At 39.1% G+C, this 18,691-nt stretch overlaps 1 protein-coding gene across 3 annotated transcripts in view; it reads left to right on the plus strand.

The window, feature by feature from the left end:
- Window positions 1-985: 985 nt before the first annotated feature.
- tbc1d22a (TBC1 domain family, member 22a) overlaps window positions 986-18,691 on the plus strand; it is a 159,100-nt gene continuing 141,394 nt past the window's right edge. The window contains exons 1-5 of one of the 3 annotated variants that reach the window (XM_040035039.1): window positions 986-1,242; window positions 1,705-1,761; window positions 8,329-8,512; window positions 9,461-9,713; window positions 16,301-16,483. In XM_040035039.1, the coding sequence (XP_039890973.1) occupies window positions 1,181-1,242; window positions 1,705-1,761; window positions 8,329-8,512; window positions 9,461-9,713; window positions 16,301-16,483 (739 nt within the window). In that variant the 5' untranslated portion in view covers window positions 986-1,180. The remainder of the gene's footprint in view (window positions 1,243-1,704; window positions 1,762-8,328; window positions 8,513-9,460; window positions 9,714-16,300; window positions 16,484-18,691) is intronic. The other 2 variants (XM_040035041.1, XM_040035040.1) reach the window with 2 other exon arrangements.

Genomic DNA, 18,691 nt, shown 5'->3' on the forward strand with positions numbered 1-18,691 from the left:
AATTTCGGAGAAAATTTGATTAATGTTGGAATTCTGACTTTTTACTCAGAATTGTGAAAATAAAAAACAAAAGAACATTTGTTTTTCCCTGTTCTGTACATATGAGCACACTGACTCTGACTTAAAGCATTTGCCTTTTAACAAAACACACTCTAGAAGCAAGTCTCACCACTAGATAGATAGATAGATAGATAGATAGATAGATAGATAGATAGATAGAAACTAACAGCAAATACAAACTAAACTTTATGCAGGTTGCCTTCATTGGCACTAGCTGTAGATATGTACACGTAACAATAACAGTGGGTTGTTTTTCTGATGAGCGGAGCTAGAACTTAGCAGAACAGAAAGGCCAAACGTGTTGTTTACCGAGTCAAGTCATCCTCATATTCACATAGTTACTCCACCATGATAATCCATTTGCTGTAATACTGTAATATTAACTATTACTTTATACAGCCAGTTTATTAAACATTTAGTTGATATGTGGCTTCCAGGACAGTTTATTGTTTATTATAGCCTCAAAAAAGCATCATTCAAGTTTAATTTCCAAATTCCCAAGCACATAAAACCTGTATTAATAGAATCACCTGTCAGTTCACCAAGTTCATAAAATAAGTTTGAAAAGCCTAAAATAAACCTGACTTTATTTTATACATAGTGAGAACCAACATTCAATATATGGCATCACACAAACTACAGATTTATATTACAAAAATTGTAAGAGAACCGATCTATTTAAAGATTCTGCCTGAAAAACAATGTATACATATTATATGAACATTTCTAAATATCCAAAAAACCCTCCTATGATCCTGTCCATGTATTTTCGTTGGTGATGCTGTATGCCTTCCCTCTGGTCCTGATGCTGGAGGGTCTCTTTGATTCACAGTCGGAGTTTCTGTCAACACAGCAAAGGCCGTGGAGCATGACGTCAGCGTCCTATTAAAAAAATGCTCCTACCGACAACCAGATCTCACTTGTGATTGGGTTACAGTGAGGAAGTGTCACCCCAGCCAATCACAGTCGCGTTTACTTGCCGATTAGGCAGTATCAACATGGCAGCTTTCTGAGTTTTGGAGGAGGGGAGCTGGTGTAAATAAACAGACATTTAACATTTTTGAGATAACGACAGCGTCGGGGTGTTTGAGTTTAGGACTGAGTGGACCGCTGCGGGAAGATGTCGAGCGACGGAAACAAAAAACAGTTCTGGAAAAGGAATGCAGCGAAGGTTCCTGGCAGGTGAGTGACGTGTTCCCTCCTGCTTGTTAGCTTAGCGTAGCTAGCTTCACTCAGCTGACGCTGCGCTGCTGCTCTTCAAACGCCAACTTTCACTTTGATTGTTGGGGCTTTGCTGTTGGACAAAGTTCCCATTCTTGTCACTGGCCAACGTCTGTGGTAAAAACGTCTCGTAGACGCATTTTACCCCTTGCAAATGTTAGCTAGGCTAAGAGCTAGGCTGCTAACAGTGGCTAATAGTTCATCAGTACTCCGTCGCAGAGTTGTAACTAATGACACAGTAACTATTTCACAACACGAGTAGTCAAGGTCTCACGGCAAATTATTGCACTTCGGGTCACACGGAGTCTCACTCCTGCAGTTTAAACTGGTATTGTTTTAAATAGCTTAAAGCTAACATGCTAGCTTGCCAGCCAGTGATCGAATAGTTCATTCATTTCCATTCTATCTTTTCCACTTCCTCAGCATTCAGCATGTGTACGGTGCACAGCATCCACCCTTCGACCCGCTCCTTCATGCAAAGTAAGTTAAACCGACTTCCTTGTTGTAAAAATAAATACCATGTGATCTTGGTGAAGTTCTCTGGCCCAATGTCAGTTTTTGTGTCATGTGATAAACTAGACTTCAAAGCCCAATTGATGTCGACCCGGTACTTTGCTTCAGATTAAAAAAAGTGATGTACTGTTGAGTGGAGAAAAAAAACTGTCCCTACCATGGGAAATTATTATTGTTTTGTGTTAATGGTTGGTTTTGGAAAAAAAGTTATTATCCATTTAGATTAGGTCATTCTCTTTGAATGGGATGTAACTGTATACTTGTTTTTTTTTGTTTGTTTGTTTTTGCTTGAGTTCTGTTGTTGTCACTAGCAGAAATCATTTGCCTTATGCTGAAGGTTTAAAATCAATGATCTGTCTCAGTTGTTCCATCTGTATCAGATGCTGAAACCAGTGTTTTATTGATGCTTACCACTTGGGAAGGGGGGGGGGGTTACTTCATGATATCATGAAAAAATACCTAAATGTCTTTCAGCTCTTTTTCACACTACTTTTAAACATTTTGCCAGCACAAAATTAATTTGACATAACAAAAGAAAAAAGATTCTGCCTCTGCTGTCTCTGCTCTGTTCACTCTGTCTATACTCCAGCTGTCAGTCAGTGTGTCTGTTTCGTGGACGATACACACGGCAGACGGGGTGAACCCTGCTGTTTGGTTACATTCACATCAAATCTGGTTGTCTGGCGCCTTCCTGAAGGATTACATGGAGGTGTGGCTCTGTTTGTGTGATAACACAAAATTACTGTGGGGATTAACTTATTTCTCTAGTTTACTTCTTTGTTTTGGTTAATGCCTCCCTGCAAACGCCACCGACCATCATTGCCTTCTCCCACAGTAACCAGTAGGGCTGTTCGATATAACGATATATATCGGATGCCGATATAAAAACGTCTATCGTTTCATTTTACGCTATCGTTTGTTTCGTGGTGTCGCAAAATGAACTGTTTACAGCAATATTCTTTCATCGTTTTGATGGTCACTGTAGTGGCTATATTAATTTCTTAAACTTCTCTCTTTCTCTTATATTTTATATAACCACACTACAGACGGACAAGCGCCTGTTTTTATGCGTTGTGGTTAGCAACAACGATGGTAACACCATCGCGTGTCCGCTTGTTTATGTTCCACATAAACCTTTCACCATAAAGCTCAAGATCCTGTTGAGACTTTTCAAAATAAACTGAACCACGTGAAAGAGCAGATTATTTACGGATGAGAAGCAAAAAAAGAGCCGCCAGGTGCTAAAAAAATAAACCTTAGACTCAAACGTTAGAACAGGCTTTTCCCCGCAGCACGCCGTGTATAAATACTCAAAAAGAAAACGGCGGCCGTTACAACTTATGTCTAAAACTGTATAGTTTCATGCATCTGTTAAAACACTCGACTCCAGCTACATGACGCGCAGCTGGAAACACTTCCCGCAAGTCGAGCTGCCCGAGATTCACAGAATTTAAAGAAAATGTTACATTTTTGTGATTTATATCGTTATATGATTTTGGTCATATCGCACAGCCCTAGTAACCAGCACTTTCTGCTTTATGTCATAAGCAGATTGTTTTGTTTGTTTTTTATCAGTTTTTGTGAGATAACTGATAAATGGCTCAAATGCTATAAGTAGGCTACTTGAGCAATTTGACCAATTTGAAATGTTCATTATTGCACCTTCAGTTTACCGGACCTTGTGAAAACGCAATCCTGTGAGCAGCAATGTTTTTTGTGGGGAAAATAATTTATGTACACTTAAAAAGGCGGCTAATTTCAGCTTATTTAAAGGTAGGCCTGTTTTATCCAATGTATTGGTGCTGAGATAGATTTCTTCTACCTCAGTTTGTCACGGCACAAAACGCTCAGGTGTGGCTGAACGGCTGCTGTATTTTTAGCCACATCCCAGTGACGAATGTGGACGTATATGTTTTTCCATTACACAACTGACGAATGAACATACCATCTGTGACATCATGGGCTGGGTTGAGCCTATTATTACTTACAGTTACTTCAATGTGTGTAATGTCATTTGTCGAGTCTTTCAGTTATAATTCTGGTAATCTTCTGTTTTGCACTTTGAAACTGCAGAACTGGAATGACCACAGAGGCAGTGACTCTACAAGAAAGTCCAGTCATTTTGTGACTGGGTAAACAAGTTGAAGAAAGTTGAGCAATTCTAAGCCTTGATTATACTTTCTGTGTCTGCATGTCCACTAAGGCTCCAAGTGATGTAAATTTCATCATTAGATGGTGGGCACAAGGGTCTGTGTGCACGTCTGCGTGCCTGTCTGTTAATTGTGATTGTCTGCGGAGACTTGTCATTACAGTGCTCCAACTATACATGCTCATGTGTGGTTGGAGCATAGCAGCTCTCCGTGTCCATGTCTGCAATAGAGTATAATCAATAGTGATGAAACGGTTGATTCTAATATAAGTAGTATTGGTATCAAAGCTGGTATTGGTATTGGATCAATACTGGTGAGATACCTTGTTTCTGTCCTCAAGGTTCAGTATGTATCCCACTAAACTGTTTTGAAAAAGATTATTTTTATTGGAAATGAGGGAAAATATATCTCAAAAAGCACTAGTGCTGGGACGATATGACGATATATATCGTGTGGAGGATAGAAAAGTGTCTATCTTGCCATTTGTCTTCTATCGTTTCTAACCCAAATTTTAGATATTATTACATAAAATATATAATTAACCCTTTACAACCGGTCGGAGCAGGCACACTCCGTTTTACCTAACTATTTTTAAATCCCTGTAGAACTGGAACCACGTAAGGTAGTGCAATAAATTTTTTTGCATGTGAAACCGGAGGAGTTGTACTTACATCTTATGCCATTAGCTTGTCCTAGGTCACGGTTTCCTTCCACATATAGCTTTGCAAAAATTGTATAAGAAGAAAAAAGCAAAAACATAATATTCCAGAAACACGCTTTGCTGATGTTCATAGCACTTCCTACGTTGGCATATACGTCAACGCGAACTATTGCATGTCCGCCATTACCTGCCCGAAACTGGAAGTGACGTCATTTTTGCAAAAGGGCCTTATTAGCCTTTGTTGGTGTTTTTAAAAGTCATGTTTGACTTTATGCTTTTCTGTATCGTTTCTGGGATGGTTAGAACTCAAATTACACTGTTGGAAATAGTTTATTTTGATGCATTATAATATTTATTTTCATTTTTCCTGTAGTATATAAAAATTAGTGTATCTCAAAAATAAAACTATGAAGACACTCAAAATAAATTTCTCGTGGTTGGAAAGTATTTTGTATTTACAGTTTTGAGGGGATACACCTCTTAATTTTTTCTAACTAGAAATATATGTAAAAAAACTAAACAAAAACGATTTTAAATATTTTTTTGTAGTTAATTGCACTACAATTTTTTGCAATTTATGTAGTTATTATGGACTTAATGCATACATATTATTAAAATTTGGGCTATAACGGTTGTATTGATATATGGAAACTTGAAATGCTCCCACAAATTGGACTACAGCATGTAAAAACATAAAGATAAGCTCTGGCGGACTTGGTTCTATGGTAGGTCTTAAAGGGTTAAATAGCCTGTGGCAAATATATTAGTGTTGTCTTCTCACTATACATGCTCTTAACTTTATGCAAGAGAAAATAAAGTATAAAAAAATGATATTTTTCGCAACGAAACTCCGTCTCGTGCTTTGCGAGCTGGTGCTGCTGTACGTGCACCCGGATTTGCGACATACTTTACGGTAACTCAAAACAAAGACTGCACCCTCGGCACTTGCTTTTTACAGACTGCGTACTTTCTAGATGACCACAGGTCAGGTGGTATATCATGATATATATCGTTATCGTGATATAAAATAATTCATATCGTGATAAATATTTTTTCCATATCGCCCAGCACTAAAGAGCACTATAAAAATATATCTTTAAACAGAATTTGACCCAAAGTCCTTTAAAGGAAGACACAATCAAATTCCAGGTCTAAAACAAAATCCAACTTCAAAATACATGAAAAGCTGAAAGGTCTGTTTTGTTGCTTTAAAGTAATTTGAGAAACATCGTTCCGTGTGGACAAAAGAAAGTTTCACATTATCAAAAAATAAAAGTGGGGCCTTGAAGTTTGTCTACACAGATGTCCAGTGTGTTGTAGAATAGTATAGCATACCATATAGTGGCATTAGCAGTGTCTCTAACATTAGTAGAGGTGCAGCATTTATGAAAGTCTAGGCAGATACCAATAATATTGTTTAAAATGATAGCTTTCATGGCATACATACAGTACAGCACAGCTTAATTTTAAGTGGCCTGAACTGGACCGTTAATACTAGTGTCCTGTAAACTATTGAAAAACACTTACAACTTGTGCCCCTTTCTTTCAGAGTAGCATTCAAAGAAGTGCTAGTGTAACAAATAACGCCTGTCAGCACAGCTCTATGGGCTGTGGGCTTGCAACTGTAAGAAATAAATGAGTAAAATCACAAAAACCCAGACTATTTTATTTCAAAAACAATAATTTTCTGTGAATTTGCAAAAAAAATTATTTTTCTTTTTATCGTGAGCTCACTGTTTTTGTTGTTTGTTTGTTTGTTTTAAGAAAAAGAAAACTTTGTAGAAAACAAGAAAGGCTAGAGCCTTTCTCTCTTTTTAATAGAATACTAACAAAGCGAAACACATCTACTTCAGTCATTTACTGGTTTATCTTTTACTTAATTGGTTTGGTGTAGTATGCCAGACCATAGGTAATGACTTCAGAACTGATGAGAATACAGTTAAAAGCTCTCCTCTGACAACCTTAACAGCTTAAGAGTTTTGCAGTCAGCAATGTGTCTGTCCATTCATTTTATAATTTCACTTGAGGTTTAGGTTTGTCACTTAGACTCACATTGGCTATTTACTTTAGTAAACTCACTTCTGAGCAGGACATAGTGTAGAGTTCTTTTTCTCTCTGGATTTCTCTCATACACGCACTCAAATAGAGGGGAACACAGTCTCCTCTTCAGTAATAACCCTTTTCTTTCTTCTGATTAATGTTTACTCATGTAGATTTCCACAGAGGGTTGAAATTAATTTGCGTGTTTTCAAACTTTCCCTTTCTTTTGAGTTAGGATGGAAGTTGGCAAACGTGTACACGTCTCCTGGTTCTTTCTTATGGTAATAACCGTCTTTGTAATAGGGAAATTACAGTTCGGGGGTGGTAGTGCTTTGGCAGACCGTGTGCATCTTCAGACTGCAGAGAGTGTCTGTTGTCAGATGAGGGCAGTGTCAAAAATGTGGTACAACCGGTCTGTTGTACACTTCTTGCTTGTGCTGCTGTCAGTCCTTCATGTTATTTTTATGCTTTTCCCATTCCTGGTAAACACCGCTGTCGCTCACTTCCCTGTTCCAGCTCACTCGTCAGCCAATCAGCATTTGACAGACATGCCGCATGATCCATGTCAAGCAGCGTGCAGTTAGGATTTTGTAGGCAAATAGCAAACAATTGTGTTACAGATGAAAACGGAGCTAAATTAAACTGTATCCTTGCAGCCTCAATAAAGCAACTCAAAGAAATTTTGAGTAACTCAAAGAAACTTTTAAGCTAATGATGTACTTCAGTTAATGTGTCTCTGTGCACGTGTGTGCTTTTGTACATGTGGTAATTCGCACACTGGGTTGATTCGTGAACTGGGTCTGCACGCAAGGGTGATCTGAAGTAATCCTTAAACCTGTAAAATAAGCCAAAGATATGTTTGGAGAGAAAAAAAAAAGAGCAGCGTTATATGAAAAGAACACCTTGCAAAGTGTTCAGCATGGGGGTGGAATTATTCCGCTTCGGGCCTGTGTGCATGCTGTTGCACAGGCAGGCGTTACACGGATAGAAAGAGACGAAGGGATTCCGCTAAATCGCTGCAGATTGTGGATAGAATTATGAAGAAGTCAGTCAAGGAAGTGAAACTGATCCAAAACATGCTTCGAAATACACCACGACCTACCTCAGGAAACAGAAAGTAGAAAGCGGTAAAACCATGCTGTGCGTACATCACAGCCTAAACATGGATCAAACTTGAAGTGAAAATTACATAATGAATGGACAGACACACAGCTGTCTGCAGCACTCTTTTAAGCTGTTGTGTCTGTCAAAGCGGCACTTTTGCAATTAAAAGTATCCTACTGACTTGGAAAGGCGTCCAAAATGTTGTCCCTGTAAGAAGAACTGTTTATTTGGTTTATAAAATAAAAAGGTAGCAGTCATTAATAATTGAAGAATGACTCATATTGATTTGCTTATTGATTTTACCTAAAAGCTGCCCTTTTGATTGGTACCGGGATTAGCTTTACTAAAATAAAGCTAAGCTGAGTGTTTTTGTGTAAAATTGAAATATTTTACAATATGTGAACGACAAATGCTAGCTCATTTATTAATTCCTAATTTTAATTAATTATTCATCTCACATTCTCTTTTCTCTTGTTTTCTTTCCTTCTCTCACCCTCTGCACCCATCCCTTTTCTCTTCTTTTTTCGAAAACCACTTCTTTTTTCCCCCCATTATCCTGTTTTTCTCTCTGTCCTTCAGTCTGATCAAAGCAGGCAACAAGCCTCCTCCAGCCACTCCAGGCAAGCCCAAGAAGGCGACCACCTTCCAGGAGTTTGAGAGCATCACGAGCGACGCTTGGGATGTCGGGGATGACGACGACGAGCTGCTGGCCATGGCTGCGCAGAACCTCAACATCGAGGTGGTCATGGAAACAGCCAATAAGGTAAACTACTTTAAAGCAGTTTTGCCTGATTGATGTCTTTCCACTGCAGTAGCACATTTTCCTATGTCTGTGTAGAAGGAAGCACTCATCACGAATCAACACAGCTTCAGTGTATTTTGTGAAATACTAATGATTCTTTTGTTCTGGGTATTCATTTGCTAGCGTTTATTCATATTCTTGAACACAGTTTTTCATCTCTGCTATTTTACATGTTCTTATTTGTGTCCATAAATAATATGTAGCAACTTTTAAAGGGCAAATAGGTTCATATTTGAAGGCTGGAGGTGTTGGTAGGTAAGCTCACAACACGAAAACTTCATTTCTATTGTTTTAACATACATATCATTTGAAATACACTATTAATTATCATTAAAAATGACTTGGATAGGCCCTTAAACCTACAGCGTTAGTTTTAAAGCAATGTCATGGTAAAGTCTTCTTTTAAAGCGCCCTTGTCTTGGTTGCCAGGGTGATGTGTCCTCTCTGAAGAGTCTGGACAACATACATGCTGCAGACATAAAATAAACTTCGTGTTAAAATAGATTCCTCTCTAAACTATGCCGCCTGCCATGAAAGAAATGGTACAAGTTGTGGCCTTGAGCGCAAACAATTCAATGGCTTTTTTAAAGATTATTTCAGATTTTGCTGAATTTGCTGAAATTAAAATATTGGAGATTTACTAAGGATAGTGTGTTCATTAACTGAGGTAAGGACAACTTTTAACAAATTGAAAGATTTTTCTTTTCATAGAGTTATTATGCATTTTGTCTTTAAGAGGGGAAATTTTACAAAATTGCACAGTTTGCATTTCTCTCAAGCAAGTAGCAGCTGCAAAAAAACCCACGTTAGTTTACTCATCTAAGCGAGTTGTACGCCTTATGTGTTCTGGGGAGGTTACCAGCCTTAAGCTCACCAAGGTTTCACCTTGTTTTTCTATCTGCTGAACAGGTGATTGAGAATCACAGCAAGCAACAGGAGAAACAGAGGCAGGATGAGACATCAGAGCTGGATCGAAGAGAAGACGACACACAGGAGGAGGTGGCAGAGGACGATGAGGACAATGAAGAAGAGGAGGAGGAGGACAGGGTGGAAGAGGGAGACGCGACCAGCCCTGAGGTATTATTTGGATCCCAGAGCAGCCCTTACACTGATGGCCGCCTAGTGAAGTCCCACAGCGAAGCTCCAATTGGGTCACCTAAAGGTTAGTGAGCACCATTACTCAGTGTTCTGCGAGTTTTTTTTCTTTTTTTAAGCCCAAGTGCTCACTAAGAGAAATTTCTGCAAAGATACACTTAAATCCGTAAATGAGTTTCTGAGGAGGGCAATACATGGAAGGTGAATAGGGCATCTTTTAGAAAATGTCACCGCTGTAACTTCTAATGCAACGCCATAAATAGGTTTGTTGCTTTGCGAAAAATCCATTAAACACAATTAAAAATGATCGGCATAGTTAGGTTTTTAGTGATGATGCACTTTTTATAAGCTCAGAAAGTTGGAGTGTTTGTTGCGCCAGTATTTTTAGTGGGGTTTATTTACTGTGCCTCACAGCTGCTTTGAGACTTGGCAGATGTTGTCATTCTACAGTGAGAACATCTGCTAAGACTGCTAATGTTGTACTTTGAGCAGACGTGTTTGTGTAGTGCTCAGCATGAAAATTACTTTAAATTTAATTCAGTGAAAAATTGTAGAATTTATCATTAACATCACTTCAGGAATAAGAAAATAAATAAAACAGTAATTCACCCGAGTTCCGCTAATTTAAAGTCTTGAAATTAGTTGAATTATATTGCTGAAATTGAACTCAAAAAGCAATTCAATACAATTCAAAAAGCATAAGTAGGAGATGGAAAGTTAAGCTATTACTGCTTCTTTTCATATTATTGAGAACAGCTCTTTTCTATGTTGAAGTTCAGTCACTACACACGCATATTTTTAACTGTCAAATGGTAAAAAGAGTAGCTGCAATATCACATTAAACCTCAGCCACAGGGGCCTAGAGCCTGGTTGGCAACCACCAGGCTGGTTGCTATGGAAAAATGAGTATTCCCTGACCAGTTGTCGCAGGTTTGCTTGCTGTCAGTCGATGAAATTGGTAAGAAAGAGAAAGAGAGAGCAATGCTGTACCAAAAACGTGATTAGTGCTAGCAGATGCCACGGTTGCCGGTAATTTGCATGGGAGTTGCTGACTTGTCTGCAAACACTCTCCAACTGCTTGCTAAGCAGTAGTAAAACTATGAAGAGCACAATGCAAACCAGATACTGTCTGACTTCACAGTAAGAGTTGCATTTTTGGAAATGTGTTGCTTTGAGCAGTAAAGGTGCTTGATGAATATTCTCAGCTTTCAGTTTGTGTAAAACTTCAGTTTCTCTCATGCTCTGGGGTTAGTTTGTAAGTAGGGCTGGGCCATATCATACTGTTCACGGTAATACAAGTATAATATTAGGCAACGATAAGAAAATGAAATATCGCAATAGAATATGAAAAAACGCACATGCGCAGTGCCTTTGTTTTCATATGCACATGGCAGAAAAAGCATGGTGGCGACGGAGAATGAGAAGGGCGAAAGCGGATCGTTGAATGAAACAGATGAACCAGAATTCGTTTGTAAAAATGCTGCAACTTCAGTGGTGTGGAACTGGTTTGGTTTTCGACCGTCAGATACGCAACAAAGCACTATTTTTGGTAGAGCATGCAAGCAGGCCGTCGTTATTACCATGTTTTTCAGAAAATAAGGCACACTTAAAATCAATCCTTTGATTTTCAGAAAAATCGACAGTGCCCCTTATAATCTGGTGCGCCTTATGTAGGAATTCTGGTTGTGTTTACTGACCTTCAACGGATTTTATGTGATACACGGTTAAAAAATCTGTCAAAAATGTTTTAGTAAAACTTTGCTAAGCTACGAAGCCGCACCGCTTGATGGATTGTCAGAGCATTACGGCTACCGTAGTCAGGAGCCTCACGGAATAATATGTACTGGGCTTGCACATAACATTACTGTATTGTGTGTGTGTATAACCTCTTTTTAAGTTTTGTGGATATTATACATGGTTATACTCAGGATATGTCAGCTAGTTTCCACTGGAAATGCCTTTTGGTTAAACTGTCAGCAAGGAATTTGTGAAGATGTTTCAGCTCTCATCCAAGTTCTAAAAACAGAGGGTTGAGAGTCTCAGGTATTAAAACCGTAGTGAGTGTCGTCCGCTTTCGAAGTGACTGTTGACCCACTGTTGATCATGTGAGTCATCATGTGAGCCAAGGTGCAAAAAAAAAAAACCCCCCCAAAAACAGATGTGGGTCATTACAATCACCGGGGGTTAAAGGGGAAACCACTTGCCCCACCCTATCGTGTAGCCTATCAAGGTCACCTGAGGTCGATAGGGGAAGTGCCTGAGAAGGGATCTCAAGACTGCATTTTATGTAGCTGATAGCTACGCATAATATTGACACTGAAGTCTCAGAATCAGCAAACCTGATGATTAGTCTTACATTAGAACTCATTATTCATTAATAAGTTGTGTTAACACATTTTAAGGCAATAGGGGAAACAAGCAGACTTAATGAATCAGACTTAATCAGAGGTCTGACTGTCAACACTGTTTTTCCACTGTAAGATAAAAATATTCAAAGATAAGAAAAGGAAAAATGTTTCAGTGTAGAGCAATTTTTTTTTTTCGTAGTAACATGTGTTTCTCCCCCCTTCGCTTCAAGTCCCTTTCCTCTTATATATGAACATGGGAGTTGAAAGAAACACCTTCCCACCTCCTGCACAGCTTCTCTGAGCGACCTGCCATGACCTCATAATACACAACAACTGTTCTGCATCATGGCTCCCTTTTATAGATGCGTCACTGTACGAAGCCTGCTCCACAGGTCACGTCAGTGTTCGTGTTTAAATGTGACACTGCGTAGCGCTGTATAGCAACCGGGTATGTCTATAGACCGCAGCACCAGCAGCAGTAGCAGATGCTGAAGCTGTACATGGTGAGCCGTGTAGCCGACTGTTGTCCTGTCTGGCAGGTCATCTGTCTGTCTGCCTGGATGTCTGCTCCACTGCCTGTTGCTGTGTTTAGATACAGATAACACGAACAGCCCTTCGCCTTCAGGCAGTTCCTCTTATCTGGCCTCCATGTACGGCTACATCATCTGTTGGGACAGGGGTATACAAGTCTTCTCTTGTCTTCTCTTATTTTGTCTTCTGTTTTGGGCTTTTTTTCTGTTCTGCTTGTCTTCTAAAATACATACTCTGCTTTTGTAACTGCCTGTCATGTTTGGGAAAAGTGCTCTTTATAAATGTTTGTACACTTGCTCATATTTATTTTGAATCCTTCCTTAAATGTAATATTTGATGTCTTACCGTGGCTTACGTAGTCATCAATTTTAAGCGTTTATTGATACTTACATAATTATTTGTAATAAAGATTTGTCTAATTTAATTTCTTTCAGTTAAAAATCATATTGTCTTTTACATGTTTAGCCAGCACAAAGCAGAAGTCATGATGATTGAACATTATACAGATGTTGTACAGTTGGACCAATATTTTTGGCTTTCCTTCAGTAATGATGGATACTGGTGTTGTTGAATGCTGGCTGCATGTTTGTAAATGCAATTTAAAACTGTGTAAGATTTCTTTCTTTCCCTGGTATTGGTGCAAAATTTCACAATCAGTGCACCGCGAAATGTAACTTTCTCAACTTAGCTTTGCTCTTAACAGCCTTTTAAAAGGAAAGTTATTAAATGAACTATAAAAAAGGGCTTATTGTTAAAATGACACAAAGGGCTCCACTAGAGAGAAGCTGCTGCCAGCTTGAATAATCTTCTTTAATTTTTCTAAGTGCAAATAAAGCACTTGAGAACAGATTTGTAGCCTTTTATTTGTTCTTGTAAAAAGTGAAAGGGGTATTAAAATCGGCAGCATTCCAGTTTTCTTAATTGCTGCCAAATGCTTGTGTGATTCTGGTTTTGCTTTAGGAAATGTTGGCAGTGTGGACGACAGGGCGTTTAAAAAAATTTTTTTTATGAACTTGCCCAGTGTGATAGGAGCAGTGTCCATCTTCACATTGAGGTCCTGATCTCACACACTTGTCTGCGTGCTGTCTCTGCTTGGTTTTGTGGGACTCTTTCTGTTGTTTCTTCTGCACATCTGGTAGAACATGTGGCCTTCAATACTGAATTAATGTGTTTGTCTATGCATTATAGAGCCTTCACGGTTATAAAACCACAACTGCCGCTTTACTGGAAGCTCATTCCAGAACAAGCCACCAGCCGTAACTACATCTGTTAACACCTGCATACAAACAATACAATAATGTTATATCTAAGTACTCTCTTTGGGCTCTAAAATGATGTGCATAAAGTGATTCTCACACATGAATTGCGGTAGAAGTTTATGCCAGAAGTTGCCTTTTCTTACTAGTAGTATGATCGACATTAGGGGCATGACTGTCCTTATCTATTGTTCCCACTATATAATCCCGTATACAGCTCTGTTGCCATGACAGATTTTGTAATCATTACTGAAAATCCTTTGTTTGGTTTAGATGAAGGTGACAGGACAGGAAGCACACAGTGCATCTGATTGGACTATGTAGACAGTGAGACAAGTTTTGTAATTTTTGCCTCAGTATACCACCATGTTGGACCTTTAGCTTTAATTCAACAGAAGTTTTGGTTTACCAGTTTAGGAGTTACAGCCATTTTTATACATAGTCTCCCATTTTCACAGTTAATTGGACAGCTGACTGACAAGCAATTTCATGGCCAGGTGAGATTTGTGGCCTTGTTAGTCCATTATTAGTAAAGCTAAAAAGTGTTGAACTTGAATTTGGTGTCTTTTGACTGGAGCCTTTGAGTGAGGTCCAAACAAAACTGATGCGAAGGAGTGAAGTGAAGAGATTGCAGAACTTTAATCAAAAGCACTCTAGAGAGGTAAGTGAATCATTGTCAAAGTCTCAAATTGAGAAGTTCCTTCATTAATGGAAATACAGACAGTTTACCCCCAGGTTACACAGAAGAAAAGGAAGGACAGACTAGATAAATAAGATACCATCTCTTATTCAAAGCCAGATAAAACAAACATTAACCTGTACCAGAATGATGGGAAGAGAAGGAAAAAAGCGGCTTTTGAGGCAGTGTTACGATGAAGGCATGCATGACTGCCATTGGAAGCGGGAAACCAGTGTTTATTGATAATGGGACTGCTGATAGGATAAGCAAGATGAATATTGAAGTGTACAGGACTATACTCTCTGACAGCTTCAGCCGAATGGATCAGACAGCGCTTCACAGTTCAAATGGATAATGACCCAAAGCATACCGCAAAAGCAATCAAAGAGTTTCTAAAGGCAAAGAAATGGGATAAAGTTAGCGACCTAATCTCAACTCAATAGAGCATGCGTTTCAGTTGAGACAGCACTGAAAGCAGCAACAGAAGGTGGCTGCAGTAAAAGCCTAGCAGAGCAGCTCAAGAGAGGAAACGCAACATTTGGCGATGTCCATGTGTTCTAAACTTTCAAAAAAACCTTAGGATTTGTCCAATTATTCTCTTTGAGTCTTTAGAAAATATGGCTACTATATATAAAAGTGGCTGTAATTCTTGAACAGTTAATGCTCACATTTTTTGGAAAACCCTGTGAAATAAACCTGAAGTCTGCAATTGACAATAACTGTAATATTTAGACTTGCTGGCCAGGCTAATGTCGCTTTCATGTTACTGCAGCTGTTCCTCTCACATACTGACGGACTGACTTCCCACAGTAAATCAGCTGTTAGAACTGAATCCCTGACCAGTGCAGCTCGATGCAGCTTTGCTGTTACAAACATTAGAGGTGGAGACGAATGAACCATCGAGGACTTGATTTTTAGTTTAATGACATATTTTCTGTCTGCTCTTCACGTGGCTTTTCTGCTCATCTCTTGCAGAGTGCTCCGAGCTAAAGCTAGCTGCACAGTTAAACTGACTTCACTCGCAGATGGGCTCACAGTTTGGCCTGAGAGAGTCGCTGCACTGCGTTGCTGTTTTTACAATTAAAACATGAAATTACTAAAACAAAAAAGGAAAGTTATGCGTGATATGACAGATTTAGGTGTCACACTATTATCCTTGTCTTTTGGCCACACTAATCCTGCATGAAAATCTGTTGCCATGACAACCCTTGTTATCGTTGCTGTAAATATTTAGTTTAGTTTACATGGAGGTGACAGGACAGGAAGCGCACAGTAGACATCTGATTGGACCGCATGGACTTTTCTCACATGTAGTCGATTGGTGCAGCAGGCAGAAGGGTTCTCAGGCTGCAGTGCGTGCGAGTAAATGGTTCTGTAATTTGATATCAACTGAATTAGCTTGAAAAAGCCGCTCTTCAATTTAACTTTGTCTGCTGTTCACAGCAACCTCACGTTATCTCGCCTGCTGTTTAACTTGTTATCACCGTACAGCTACCTATTGCTGCCAGACACGGTGTCAACTCACCACAGCTCAAATTAAAGTGCAGCGAATGCCCTGCACATTCAGGAGGCAGAGCATTTTTAAATTGCAAAAAGTGATCTTTGAGTAGACACAATTTTTGCAGTTGAAATTTTTCTCTAGGAGTTTGATGAAGATAAAAGCCATCTGTCCCTTTTTACATGTGGATGTATGTTTTCTTTAACGTAGCAGCAAGCCGTAGACCTTCATCACATATTCCGTGTTTTCTGCATGATGTAGAGCTGCATCGTCTCAATCCTTTGGATGTGTGTTTGTGTGTTTATGCAGCCCTAATTTCTCTCATCTCACTCCTTCCACCAGATGCAGCAGGTGAGCATGCAGCCCTCCACAGACAGCGGTCTCTGCCCCATCGGCCTCCTGTCATCCCTCTAGTGGCTCGCATGGCTGACCAGAACACATCTGGCACTCCAGCCATGACCGAGAGGGAAGCGTCCCGCCTAGATAAGTTCAAACAGTTGTTGGCAGGACCCAACACAGATCTGGGTAAGAGAAATTCGTCCACCAGTCTCCGTCTGTCAGTGTTACAATGTGTTCTGTTACTTAGTTCACTTGTCTCGCTATTACTTTGTCTCTCTAGCGTTGCCTTATTTCTTTTGTTCCCTGAACTCTTTCACGTTTTCATTTCCTTGCACTCTTTTGCTTCCCACTCTGTCTGCCAGCTGTGTCGTGCTTTTAACAATGCTGCGAGGGAGAAAGTCATCCAGCCATCTGGACATGCAGATTACAAGGGGGGAAAAATACCCCAACAACAAAAGCCAATGACAGGCCTTTGTTCTAACCAAACGACAGGCCTTTATTGTTTATCCAACCCAAGAGATGTTGTTTGCTACCACTGCTTACCCCAGTGGCCGTGAAATCCTTGTGAACTCTTTGCATTTGACTTTGTGTCCTTTGTAACTAACTTTTGGCAACTTGTGCGCATTAGCTTGTTGCATCGATTCCCTTGTTTCAGGTAATTAAGTTACATCGAAGTAGTCATCAAACGAGTTATCTGAGTGCAGAATGCTGAGTTTTGCGATCCATCCAGTGACTAGTCTGCAATTTGCAGAATGTTATGTGATGAAATGTCTGTGATTTTGGCTGGAGAACATTGCTTCTGAATTTGTGGAATTATTGCAGTTGTTATAGCAATGGTTTAAATCGCAGCAAGGTGGGAAAGCAGCGTTTTCTGAACGAAGAAAAATCCCACATTTTACTGAGGTGTCTGCAGTTGTATTCAGGGTTGGATGAACATATGTCAGTCCTTCATGAAGAACAAAACACTGGACTGTGGAACTGTGAAATATACATACGTAAATACTTAAGTGAGGCCAAGCTGAGGCTTAGAGCTGCTTGTCTCAGCGTATATACACGTCTGTCAGTTACCTTTGACAAAATCCAAGTCAGTGAGTTGTTAAGAAACAAGTAGTAAAAATAGCACCCACAATACAGTTGTTTTATCACACGGAAAACCTATAGAGACCAACATAGTATATAATAAAAAAATCACATATTGACATTTGAACAGTAAACCTGAGACTAATGACCAAAAATTGTAGATGTTTGTCTTCTTCCTCGTTAGTTTGACCTGAGGTTACCTTTGGTCAGAGCAGAGACTTTTAAAAGCGGCTGAGTTCGTGTGGATTATTGGTGCAGGATGAACTGTAAAAGTCGACTGTCTTTTAAAAGCCCTTTTGCTTTTAGACCCTCGTTGAGATTAAAGACGTACACCTGATGTCCTTGGGTTGTTTTTGTGTATTTAAGCTGCGTGTATGTGTTTGTTGAATGTGGCTGACAAAACGTAGCGAGGCCACTGTGGTGAATTTGATAAAAACAAAAACAAAACAAAACCACAAACTGCAAGGCTTATGAGGAGAATTGGTTATGTGCCTGTCTAAATACACTAAATATGCTAAATGCAAAAAGCTGTGTCAGACGTATTTCAGCGCAGAAACGACACAGTTTAAATACCGTGCCTTCCATTTTCAAATGACGACTGTGGTCTTAATTTACCGCAACCGAAAAGCTTTCAACGTGTATTTGAGACAGTGTATTATTAGAGACAAACATTTTCTTCAGGTTTTTCTTTACTTGATCACATTTAAGTAATTTCCTTGTTGTTTTTCTCATCTACTGTTTTGCTCTTGGTGCAAAATCAATGCTTTCTCGATCTGTTTCACATTAAACTGCATCCTGCATTCATATTGTCTTTCTTGGAAACATTTGAATTACAGGCCAACTGATACTGGAATTTTGAAGCTGCTTGAAAGAAAATAAGGAAAGTAATTTTCAAAACAGTTGTTGAGTAATAACAGGTTGAGGGAGCTAAAAAGGCAGCAACTTAGCTAACCTGGCTCCAAAAGCAAATCAACCTCTACAAACGTCCATATATATTTTACAACAAAAATAAACATGCTGTGGCCAAAAAAATTTCCCTCCTAATATCCCTCCTTATAATAACTATAAATTCAATTAATTTTATATCCCTTTAAATTTTATTTATGCTTTAAGATGTGCATTATTAGGTTTAAGCCCCTCTATGTTGTACTGGTGCCTTTGGGTATATTTAATTAATATGCTAGCACTAATGATAACATATCGAATATCCCGTGAGATGTATCCATAAATCATGTCAATGCATCAAGCTAGCTAGCATTAGCTAATAACCTAGCACTCCACCCTTGCATCCAAATATTTTACTTCTGGCTTCAA

Source organism: Simochromis diagramma, unplaced genomic scaffold, assembly GCF_900408965.1.
Source record: "Simochromis diagramma unplaced genomic scaffold, fSimDia1.1 OVJJ01000816.1, whole genome shotgun sequence".
In the NCBI taxonomy this organism is placed as follows: domain Eukaryota; kingdom Metazoa; phylum Chordata; class Actinopteri; order Cichliformes; family Cichlidae; genus Simochromis; species Simochromis diagramma.